This window comes from Actinia tenebrosa, unplaced genomic scaffold, assembly GCF_029948245.1.
Source record: "Actinia tenebrosa isolate PJP-AT-01 unplaced genomic scaffold, QUT_ActTen_1.0 PGA_scaffold5__44_contigs__length_20552954, whole genome shotgun sequence".
Taxonomy (NCBI): Eukaryota; Metazoa; Cnidaria; class Anthozoa; order Actiniaria; family Actiniidae; genus Actinia; species Actinia tenebrosa.
The window spans coordinates 20,082,915-20,095,583 of record NW_028292582.1 but is presented as its reverse complement, the minus strand read 5'-3'; the positions used below and the strand labels follow the sequence as shown (position 1 = coordinate 20,095,583).

Below are 12,669 nucleotides of genomic sequence, written 5' to 3'. Positions count from 1 at the left end.
GATAGAATTTTTTTATAGTTTCCAAAGTGTGAAGTGCCCAAGTGCCATTTTAAACGTTCCATCATAGGAATCAATTTGGACACAGGAGTGTTCAACACGAATCAGCTTTTTAGAGAAGTATTAAGGTCGGGTTATTGGGTGAATCCTTATCGCCCCTGCAAACGTGCCTTTTGAGCACCAAGTTTTCTCCAAACAAGTTGAAAAAATACTGCATACACGGAATAGACAGTGTTGTTTTGGTACTTTCATGGAACGGTAAAAACTTAAACATCATGAGATGTTCAAACCAGATATTTTAGCTGGTGGGACATAGCAACGGTAACTAGGGGGATTCGGAACCATGAATTATCGCCACCCCTTAAGACGACGAATCAAATCCGTGAGTAGAGAACCACACACAACAGATTTTTTTCTATTCACATCTATTTTCAACAATGTAACGCGTTGGACGCATTTTTTTAATAACAATATCATAATACTTTCATCATTCTATACAACTGTATCTATCGTGACCTTAGTTGATATTTGTCCTTTGGGCAACACTAGATCTGTAGAAATTGACCCCTTGCATGTGACGTCAAAGCAGCTCAATTTGGAGGACAAAACAAAAGAATTTCTATCTCCTGAGAATTGGAAACCCATTATGTCATTGATTTGAGCTGCATTCCGACGTGCTGCAAAATGTCTTTAGATTTCAGACCACGTGTCATTCCTTGAACAAAAATATTTTTGTTTGGTTGAGTTATATCCATATTCATACGTCTTCTCCTGCGCAATTTTTAAACAAAGAATGATACTGTTTGAAATGACACGTGGTCGAAATAGGAAAGTTTGTAAAAGTGCTTAACTGGCGCAAAGAACTATGTTCAAATCTAATATACTTCCACCAATCTTTCAATTCGTGGAACATTTTCCCAATTTTCATAAAGCGAGGACTCCACTCGCTGGCTAGACGAGCAAAGATTAACAACATTTGTTGTGCCTGTCCATTTTATTGACGATAAATTGCGTCATCGTATTGCCAAGAGGCGTATGGATTCACACTAGTTTAACAATGTGATTATTATCGTCAATAAGAGGGAAGACATAAAAAATGAAGTAAACTTGTTTTTCACAATAACAAAAACGATAAAAACTTCTCATTATTAGAAACAAAACAACCAACGGAAAGAGTGCGCGCTCGTTGAAGTCAGCTATATCTGTCTGTCCTCTTATTGATGATAAAAAATAACCAATCAGCAACGCGAGAAATTTGAAAGTTATCGTAACATGAACTGTTGCAGACGAGAAAGAAATACGCACGTGAAAATCGACCACAGAATGCAAGGATATGACTCTTACAGAATATTTTTAATACAGTGAAATATTTACGATCAACCCTTGAATTTAGACCAAGAAATTTCTTACGCTGCACGAGAGAGAGAGAGAGAGAGAGAAAGAGAGAGAAAGAGAGAGAGGGAGAGAGAGGGAGAGAGAGTGACTAGATTCTCTTATATCTGGAAAAAAAATGAGTCAGAATCGGATTTGTCACGTCACAGCTGCCATAGAGCAGTTTTCGTATGACTGTGAAAAGCTCACGGCACGAACACGGTCGCAACACGGCAAGGCTTACGCCAGACCAATCACCTTACTCAAGAATTTATTCTCCATCCAATCAAATGCCCGGAACACGGCATGAACAAGCCCACGCCGAGGTCAATGCACTGCCCAGACCAATCAAATAACGCGAGAAAAAATCAGCCAATTAAAATTCTAGAAAACATCACGGTCACGGCACGGCACTGAGCTTTTCACACTCATTTGACAACTGCTCTAGTGTTGGTCTACTTTAAAAGTCAATACCACAGTGAGCCCACTCATGAAAAAAAGCTTTCTTACGGAAAGCCAATTCAATGTTGAGGAAAACACCGAGTCTAGTTGGCATTTCTGTGCATTGCGGTCGTTTATTTAGGAGGCATATTCTCTACTTTCGCATGCCCAATAATGTTTTGCGCCTCGAGGATAACCAATCAAAACACTGTCCCTAAATGAAACGTCCTTCGATTGTATGCGAAAGAAGAGGATTTCCAGGACGGCGTCTATTGCGTCCCCTAACACAATCCTACAGTGCACTGCAATGCCAACACGGTATGCCTAATATTACAGTATTTATCGTGCATTTATTGATGTGCAGTTATGGGTTATTGTTATTATTTCCAAAGGCCAATCACAGGAACTCACAGGTTATTTATCACCTCATCCCTGAATTAATAAAATAAAAAAACAACCACGTCGAACAAGTATTTTTTAAAAGTTTGTTCTTGACATTTTTCGTTCTTTTTTATGGTTCATTTTTCTAGAAAGCACGGATTTGCGGCAATGCTTGTGCCGTAAAGAACTTATTCCGAGGAAAAAAAACCCAATTAATTCCGGCCAATAACGATAAAAAAAATATCCTCAAGTTTTGATGAATAACTTAACCTAATTTTAACACAAATATTTCTATTCGATAGAGTGATAGTTATAAACGACAGGCACCGTGTCGCTAAGGATTATGGATCCAACACGAATGGCCAAATAAGGACATTTTACACTAACTGATAACTTCAACTGTAACAGCCTCACCGGACGTGCAATGGAAGTAACGGTAGCATTTCCGGATAGCATATAAAACTTTGTACATTATATTATAGTATCAACCCTGAATCTCCCCATCAACCCCTTCGGCTATTTATCAGAGAGGGGTTGGGACGAGTTTATGTATCGACTTATCACGTATGAGGTTGTGTCAGTTTCGTGATCTTTCACAGGCTTCGCAGGAGTTCAATGCCCCGTGGTTCTCCAAGGTACAGTGTTTACATTGCCATGTTTGCTCTGAAACAAAAACAAAGCAAGTATTCGTTATAGACTCCTTACATGTGACGGACTTACATGGACACTTCCCAAAATTCTCTTAAATGGCAACATGGAAATGCAACATGGAAATGCAAATAAAATTCCACAAATTCCATCGAGAAAAAGAGTGATTTATTTTGTGTTTTCATGTCACATTCACATCGATAGGGCACGAAATTAATTTTTAAATCCACTAGCAAAACCTTGCTAGTGAGTTTTGTTCTCACTAGCAAAAATGTCAAAGTCACTAGCAATCGATCGTGACCATTAACAAACTTTACTTGATGCAGGTTCTAAACTTTTCAGTCCTTCACTTTCTGGACTGTGGTCATACTCACAAAACTTCTCATTTGCTAAAACAAAATTTCACTCGCATTTTGCGAGTTTGCAGGCGTTAATGTCGTGCCCAAGATAATTTTGAGAAGGGTTTATTAGTAAGTTACCATGGTGACATTATGGTAAGTAACTTACCTGTATCTTCTGGTGGGGGAGGGGGTGTTGGTTCTATTGTCGTGGTAGGAATGGGTGCAGATATTAATTCTTTTGGCAGTAATATCCATTCGTCCATACTTGGGTCATGAACTGGACTTTGAGTTTTGGGACGTTCACCTTCAAAAGAAAAAATCTTTAGCTTGGGCGTAAGACTTTCCCATTCAGACCAAGTGTCATTCCCTAGAGTATCATTCCTTTGTTTAACGGTTGTGCATGATAAGTCACATGAATATGAATACAACTCAAACAAAGAATCTTATTCTAAAGAGAGTGAACTGTCAAAAGAATATACCATAACATATGCAGTGTGCTATAATACATACCCATAGGTGGTAGCCATGGGGGGCGAGGGGTATGTACTCCTGTGAATATAAAAATACTAGTCACGATTTGATTCAGATTTGCTTTAAATTTAACTTTAAACTTTACTGTTAACCTGAAACAATCTGTGGGGTACTGTATTTCAAGGCACAGATAACTCCCAGATTGAATTGGAATAGTTCTTTAAGGCATGAGCATACAAGTAATGTTTTACCCTTTTCAGACCATGTGTATTATCTTGAGAATAAAATTATCTGTTTTGAGTTGTATCCATACTTATGTGTCTTACTGCGACATGTTAAACAAAGAAATGGTACCTTAGGGAATGACCTGTGATCTGAAATGGGAAAACATTACACCCAATTTGCCGAAAAGGTCTATTTAGCAGGTTTTGGGTAGGGAAGAAAACAGCGAGGAGGCCCTCAAATCAAGGGAGAGCTAGAGAATTCTGCTCACATGTTGTGCCAAACAAAGGAATCAAATCTGAGACCCCACAAGTGAGAGGCGAGTACACCACTGTTACGCCCCCCTTGATTCCCAATGCAACTTCATTAAATAATTTTAATAAAATTACTATGTATTATTGTTGAAATCCCAGAATTTCAAATGCATGTACAAAAATTTAATAACAATGCTTAGTAAATTTAAGCCGTCATCTCCCCCCTAAAAATTTTTATTTAATAGTATTTTAGGAGTCACTCGCCTTCTACTGGAGGATGAGATTTATATTTCCATACACCAGGACCAAAATATTGACCCGTGGTTCGAGGAAAACTAGCACTTTTTTGTACGGGTGGTGGTACTACAAAGAAAATTATTCAGTTTATTCTGAATACTCCAGTTTCGAACTCTCTGTTCTACAGGGTTAGCTTCGATTTTGTATGGAATTAATTTGAATATTCATGAATTTTAGTGCACTGGATGAAGGTCTGTGGAATTTGAAAGCGTTTGGATTCTTGAAATTGTGCATTAAGGTGACTGCCTACTTTTGGAAATTGATTTAAGCTTTTTTTAAAACTTCGATTTTCTGAATTGAAATTTAATGCTGATTCCAAATCTGGAAAGAAAAATAGGGTGTCCCGAGCTCGTTTCCGAGATAATCAGCATTTAATGGAAGCCTACGCACAAGCTTTTGGAGTAAAAATTGCACCACCGGAAGTGATTAGAAAAAAATTAAGATTAAAAAAATAACAGTTATTTACAGACTATATGATTGCACGAACGAAGGCTAGTCAATCATTCTACAATAATACATGGATATTTTCGACAAAAAGACAGAGAGATACATTGATTTGTCATATTTTGTAGTTTCGGTGCTCTTAAAAAATCTCATAAAGTCGAACAAAAATCTATTTTTTCACGTGTTCCTGATTTAAACTTTTCCTAAAATGTTGATATAACCTAGATTTTTAGGAGTTTTTTCGAATGAGCTATCAAAAAATATAGAGTCCCGTGCAAAATTTGAGGGTTTTGCCCTGTTGAAGCTCAAAACGCGATTGTAGATTTCTCAGCGATTTTTGAGCGTGCGCACATCGTGAGCTCAAATCGAACGTTCAAAAGTAGGCAGCCACCTTAACTACCGTTGGTATTTTTGAATATTTGAAATGAGGCTAACCCAGTATAACAGGGGCGGCAGAAGCTAAAAATCTTTAGGGGGGCACTGAAGATTTTATTTAACGCTATGTGATAATGACAATGTTTTGTTTGATTGCAGACGCTTGCGAAGTAAAACAATGACTAAGAACCAATATTTTTTGGGGGGGGGGCCAGGCCCCCAAAAAAATTTGGTGGGGGGGCATGCCCCTGCCCCCCCGGTTCTGCCCCCCCTGTATAAACAAGTATGTGATCAAGAAACACAGCGGTTTTTCAGTAATTCGAAAATGGTCTATTCTTTTTATATTGACTATGTAACAGGACAAAGGGAACTATGGTGCAGAGAGAAGAAAAGCAGATAAATCAAACAGTAAATCATAATTTAATTGCAATAGTTTTTCTCTAATAATTTTATGTCTCAACGATGAAAAGTTGAGTTACCTGGATGTTGGTGAGGGGTTGATGAGATATTTTCTGCATTGGATTGACTGGTTGTTACAAAGCCTAGTAGACTCGCTAGGGAAGAAAAAAGAGAATAGTTTTAGAGCAATATGTCATAATCTGTGTGCATTTTAAAACAATTCTAAAAATTTATCAAGCCGTAGCTGCAAGGGAGTCTAGTAGTGGGAGTCAAATGATGCCATCATGCAAATGTCGTATTTGCACCATCTGGTCATTAAAGATCAAAAATGTGATTTGTGAATTTGATTTAAAATTTGTATGGGTGGCCTTGGTTAATGTGTTCACACTGTAAAACTAAGCTGATACTTACCACCATTATTTATATTATCTATTACTTGAGTCATGTTGTCTATTTCTGTTCGTAATACTTGTGTTTCCTCTAGCAAATGATCAACATGTGTTTTCTGTAAAGCCCAATGCAAAGTCAATGATTAACACCCATCATAATCCAAATAAAAGGTACTTAGCCTTTTTTACATCAATTATTCACAATTGTCTTCAAGTTCAAGTTAAAACTTTATTTCATGAAGACACAGAAAATGTGCACAAGTGTTGTGCAGTGAAACAAGTGAGGATTGGCAGAACATGAAAGAAGTGTTATCAATGCATAGTGGAGTGCTTCTCGACACTTCTCAAGTTTTCTGATAATGTAATATTCTCTAATATATTTCTAAGGACTTTCCAAGGAGTTTTACGATATATTCAAGGACAGCAAAAACACCCTTTTGTCCTCATCTCATAACAGGTAACGGTCCAATAAGTAGGAAAAATAAAGAAATATTCTATTCATGTCACTTGAGCACATGTATTCGCCTGCATTACTCTAAGTCTGAAATTTCATGTAAAACCGACTTTCAGTCTCCACTGATAAAAGGAATTCAAATAGTTATATCAACAAATTGATCATTTGTTTAAGAGGAAATTTTTTTCAATAATGAGCAATAATGGCAAAAAGCTCCAAAAACTTGACTTTTGCATGAGCTTTTATCCCAATTTTCGTTTTGGGTCAACACTCAAAACCGTTTTTAAACAGTTACAGGCATCCCAGCCACTTTTTAGACAAATTTGATAGGAAATATAGGCTGTGCAAGTTGTAAATATAGGAAAATATAGGATTTTTTCCCCAAAAATATATGTACTTCATAGGAGCTAAGATAAAGTAATGATGAAAAGGTAAATTATACACCGTGAAAAGATGAAAAAACTTACAGCTCACACTAGTTCTTAGCTAGTTATATCTTTTTAGGAGCTAAGATAGCTTTTCGGGTTGCATAACCAGGGATCGGGAGGGTGCACAGGCAATGATTTGCAGAACTAAAAAGCCGTTAAAAAAACAGAACCAAAAAAAAAAAAAAAATCCTAAACAGTGTAAAATATAAATGAATCACTCAGCAGTTGTCCTATTTATAGGAAATATAGGAGGTTTTCTTTAAATATAGGCTCTTTATAGGATCCTATACAAATTATAGGAAATATAGGATATATAGGAGATCTGGGATGCCTGCAGTTACTGTAGAAACTGATGTACTATGATAAAATGCCTGTTTGAAGCAGTATTTTCAATCGTACAAGGTTGTTTTGTAGCATTTGTGTTAGAATGTTGCTTTGTCAGGCTTTTTTATAGAAAATTTATCTCTACTTCCAAACAAGTTCAACTTTCTGAATAACAAGATTCTAGCCTTGTACAACAGCCTTTAGAGTTTTTGCGCGCACTAAAACCGTGAACATTAAATAGTACTAATTAGTACTATTTCATACAGAATCCTTTGTTTTCTATTGTTTAATTATCACTGTTTAGTGCTAAAAATTAGTATTTGTTTCACGGATTTAGTGTGAGCACTCTATTGAAGAAAATAATTTTTGGCACTCACTGCTTGAATATCAAAAGATTTCTCTCTTGATCAGTATATTGACAATTGCTTTATTTTCTAAGGATGAATTAAATGCAAATTCAAGGACATTTTCATAAAAATAATTAAAAAGACTATTCAAGGACAAATTACAAAAAAAGTCGAATTCAAGTAGTTTTCAAGGAAATGTCAAAATCAAGGAGTTTTCAAGGAGCTGTGTGCACCATGTATTACTAACTGTACTTACCGAAGGATTACTAGCTACTCGGTATTTCTTATTTATAAGTTCTTCCTCTTTATCTTTCACGAACTTGTGTAGTCTTGATAATTTTATTTTTTCAGCTTCATATTCTAATCTTAGTCGATCTAATCTTTGTTTTTGATGTTGTATGACTTCTAGCAAAGGAAAACAAAAAACAAAAAAAGAACTGAGTAAAGCAATTGCTTCATTTAAGTGATAATTCATTATTAATACTAATTGGTAGCTGGCATAAACAGGGTTTTCATTAAGTGTCAGAGATTGGAGAATGCTTCGGTAACAGAGGCAAAATTCCTTGGGCTTAAACTACCATGATCTTCTCCTATTATTTCAAAACTTAATGAAAACCCTTCAAAAGAGGGGGTAATATATAGTGGGCACCATAAGAATGTACAAGCATCAAGGATGACTGTGCAGGGACGTACAATGGAGATATAAGAATATTACAGTGTGACTACTATAACCAGGGCCACTTAGCGATACCAATCAAATTGTAAAATAAAAATAATACATGTATATTCCAACTTTGCGTAGTGGAGCCAATCAGAAAGCAGCAGAAAACAATAGCCTTCCTACATATCTTTTTATTCCCACGAGGAAATGACGATGTATATCTAGTTGTTTACACCTCACAGGAACAAACTTCAATTATTCTTGTGCAGTCTAGGTTTCTAGTTGGCTCCACTACCCAAAGTTGGAATGCATTGTTTTCATTCTACATTATATTTGGTTTGCTTGCCTAACTGTCTATGTGTCCCCGGTTATGGTAATTGCACAGTAAATGTTTTTCATGATTTTTTGATGTAGGTCCTTGACACACATAACTGCTCAAATTTGAGTTCCCAAGCATTGTGTTGTGAGTTTCAGTCAATATTTAGGAATCCCTTGTGAACACAGTGAAGTGAGTCTTGGGACACATTTGGTTCCCTAGCATTGTGTTGTGGGTGTCAATCAATACTTAGGAAGCCCTTGTCAACACAGTGAAGTGAGTCCTGGGACACATTTGGGTCCCAAGCATTGTGTTGTGGGTGCCAATCAATATTTAGGAAGCCCTTGTCAACACGAGTAAGTGAGTCCTGGGACACATTTGGATCCCAAGCATTGTGTTGTGGGTGTCAATCAATACTTAGGAAGCCCTTGTCAACACAGTGAAGTGAGTCCTGGGACACATTTGGATCCCAAGCATTGTGTTGTGGGTGCCAATCAATATTTAGGAAGCCCTTGTCGACACAAGTGAAGTGAGTCCTGGGACACATTTGGATCCCAAGCATTGTGTTGTGGGTGCCAATCAATATTTAGGAAGCCCTTGTCAACACAAGTGAAGTGAGTCCTGGGACACATTTGGATCCCAAGCATTGTGTTGTGGGTGCCAATCAATATTTAGGAAGCCCTTGTCAGCACAAAGGAAGTGAGTCCTGGGACACATTTGGGTCCCAAGCATTGTGTTGTGGGTGCCAATCAATATTTAGGAAGCCCTTGTCAACACAGTGAAGTGAGTCCTGGGACACATTTGGGTCCCAAGCATTGTGTTGTGTGTGCCAATCAATATTTAGGAAGCCCTTGTCAACACGAGTAAGTGAGTCCTGGGACACATTTGGATCCCAAGCATTGTGTTGTGGGTGTCAATCAATATTTAGGAAGCCCTTGTCAACACGAGTAAGTGAGTCCTGGGACACATTTGGATCCCAAGCATTGTGTTGTGGGTGCCAATCAATATTTAGGAAGCCCTTGTCAACACAGTGAAGTGAGTCCTGGGACACATTTGGGTCCCAAGCATTGTGTTGTGTATGACAATCGATATTTAGGAAGCCCTTGTCAACACGAGTAAGTGAGTCCTGGGACACATTTGGATCCCAAGCATTGTGTTGTGGGTGTCAATCAATATTTAGGGAGCCCTTGTCAACACGAGTAAGTGAGTCCTGGGACACATTTGGATCCCAAGCATTGTGTTGTGGGTGCCAATCAATATTTAGGAAGCCCTTGTCAACACAAGTGAAGTGAGTCCTGGGACACATTTGGATCCCAAGCATTGTGTTGTGGGTGCCAATCAATATTTAGGAAGCCCTTGTCAACACGAGTAAGTGAGTCCTGGGACACATTTGGATCCCATCATTGTGTTGTGGGTGCCAATCAACATTTAGGAAGCCCTTGTCAACACAAGTGAAGTGAGTCCTGGGACACATACATAATTCACTGATGTTTTAGACATTAGTCTCTTTTCTAAGTATTATTATCAATACTATACTATGATACTTACTTCGATTATAATCATTATAGTCATCGACAGAATGATGACGCTCCCTTGAAAGGTTAGAAAAAATGGTTGTTCCACTAGATGATGGAACTGCTACTGTCTTTGTAGTTTGTGGTAATATAGCAAAAGAGTCCATTTCTCTAGAAAGGTCTGTGTCATTTGAAGGTATATTTATACGAAGAGGCTCCATAATTGAATTTGAATTCTTAGACCCAGGACTATCCATACTCTCGCCATAAAGATATTTATCACTTTCTTGGCTTAAAATCGTAAGACACTTTTCCATGTTATTTGCATACTAAAATGAAAACAATCTTATTCAGTAACCTTCAATGGAAACTCCAGTCTAGATAATATTTACATGGGGGTAAATGATTTAAATTTAACTTGCAATAGAGGCTTTGCACCATCATATGCTGGCACACATAATACAGCTTGGACTGCCTTTGGTTAGATGGCATAACAATAAAATCCCTTTGCTCTAGGGAATAGAATTCTTTCTCATGTAAAATGATCATTTTGTTCCTGCCATCTAACAAGGCTGCTGTCAAATGATGGTGCAAAGCCTCTTTTATTTTAATTGCAATGTATTCAATGTACACACATAATATATTACACAATAACACATTGCCATTCCTTACAAAATTTTAGTGCTTAGAAACAAAACTTTTGAGAAAAATATACCTAAGTAGCTTCAATAGACCATGATTGAAACTGGGACAAAATGAAATTAAATAAGAAAGAAAAGAAATTCAATTTTCCAAATTGCATTTAGGCTAACTACCCCAGAATTTTGCCCAGAAATTTACAGACCAAGTAAAGACTTTTGTAATTTTTGAACAATTTAATTTCAAATTTTGAGATACTGAAGTAAACTCCAAAGTCTTACTGCAAAAGTTTTAGGTAACAGAATAATTTTCTTGGGGTTTTTTGATATTGCTTTGATATTAGTAGGTGATTACTAAATTAAACTTGTTCCAAAATTTTGACAAATATAGGTAGAGTTGATTTGAATCAAAAAGCTGCAATGCATTACCAATAAACAAAGTACAAAACCCGATATCTGTCGTTAAGGTAGTTTGATGGCGTGACTATAGAAAGGACCAATGGTAAAGAACAAACGAGTTCATTTTAAAGAACTTTCGATTTGATAAACGAAAGCCACGAAAGGAAGAAAGAAATACAAGATGGAGTAAAAGTGTTGCAAGATTTGAAGCTGGCTGCTGTTGTCGAAACCTCATTATTGCAAAAATATATAGAATGCGTATACAAGAAAATACATACAGCCCTAAATGTTTTTAGCCTGACGCCTTATTACTAAAATATGAGGAATAAAATACAACAAGCTCAGCTAAATTGTGTATCTCTTGGGCGACATTGGTTGACGAACTTCACCAACAACAAGCAACAATAACACAATTAAACACGAGTTAATTCAGCTCAAAAATATGAATGCTTTCTAACCAAACTAACCCAGAATGTGGGTAAATATCTAATCTTGGAATCTAGATCCTCAGAGAGACAGAATGCCTGGTTAAAGTGGAGTAAGGTGGTACTTACTTGAGCGAGTATTTTGGAGATAACACCTTCCGGAATCTCTGGGAACCTTTCTTGTAGCCTACTAAGAGTGTAGGTTCTGTCGTTATCATTCACAGCCGCCATACAAACTTTCGACATCTGGCAGTCTTTGAGATATGGTACAACACGTCCACACAGTTTTAAATGAGATAGACTAATGGGTAAAAGATATATTTGAGGGTAAAGTGAACCATTTTCGTTCAGTTCAACTTCTCTAACCTCCCTCCGTCAGGGTCCGACTGCGCATAACATTCGGGCACGTGACCCTCGGACTAGCCAATCGATAATCGTTCGAATGACTTCGGGTTTTCGTGGAATTGCTACATCATTCGTTACTTTTAGCAAATTTGATTATAGCAAATTTGAAGCGTCTCGTTTCGGGGTATCTGTTTTAGAACTTGCTCGTCAGCCAATGAATTTGCTATAGAATCACCCTCCCCCAATTTTTTTCTGGGAATTTTATAGGAATACAAAATAAGAATTGCTAATTTTGATGCACCATCTTGTACATATAATCTCGCCTATGGTAACGGTATTTTATTTAGTAAAATAAACAAATGCAAACAAACATTACAATAGGGGTTATAAATACCACTTTAAAATAAGAAATATTACTAGAGTCTATGACGTATGCTCTAATTCCGTTTGCTTTCGTAGTTGACAGTCAATGAATGAGTAGTTTTCCAAGCCCACGACTTTTCGTTGTAGCTATTGTTTTTGTTAATCTCTTACCTAGACGCTTCCAAAACGAGGCAAAAATTATCTACTAGGCAAGATTTTATCATTGCCCATTGTCATCGTGTTTTTAAGACATTTGTTCCAAAGTTTTTAAAGGCATTTTACTCCAAAACGTTAAAAAAACTCGGAAAGCGCAGAGAAACAGAGAAACGGGTGTAGATAATAAATGAATGATTGATTGAATAAATGAATGAATGGAATGAAGGAAGGAAGGAAGGAATGGAATGAATGAAGGAATGAATGAATAT

General features: G+C 37.0%; 1 protein-coding gene across 2 annotated transcripts; it reads right to left on the bottom strand.

The window, feature by feature from the left end:
- Positions 1–425: 425 nt before the first annotated feature.
- Positions 426–11,945, bottom strand: LOC116290254 (uncharacterized). 2 transcript variants are annotated; one of them, XM_031697259.2, is made up of 9 exons: positions 11,666–11,945; positions 10,109–10,403; positions 7,840–7,988; positions 6,053–6,146; positions 5,722–5,796; positions 4,391–4,489; positions 3,690–3,728; positions 3,346–3,483; positions 426–2,853 (listed from the first exon to the last, which is right to left on the bottom strand). In XM_031697259.2, the coding sequence occupies exons 1-9, from the start codon at positions 11,780–11,782 to the stop codon at positions 2,768–2,770; spliced, it is 1,092 nt and encodes a 363-aa protein (XP_031553119.1). In that variant the 5' UTR covers positions 11,783–11,945; the 3' UTR covers positions 426–2,767. The 2 variants fall into 2 exon arrangements, with proteins under 2 accessions (XP_031553119.1, XP_031553120.1); XM_031697260.2 differs by lacking the exon at positions 4,391–4,489.
- Between the last annotated feature and the right edge of the window lie 724 nt (positions 11,946–12,669).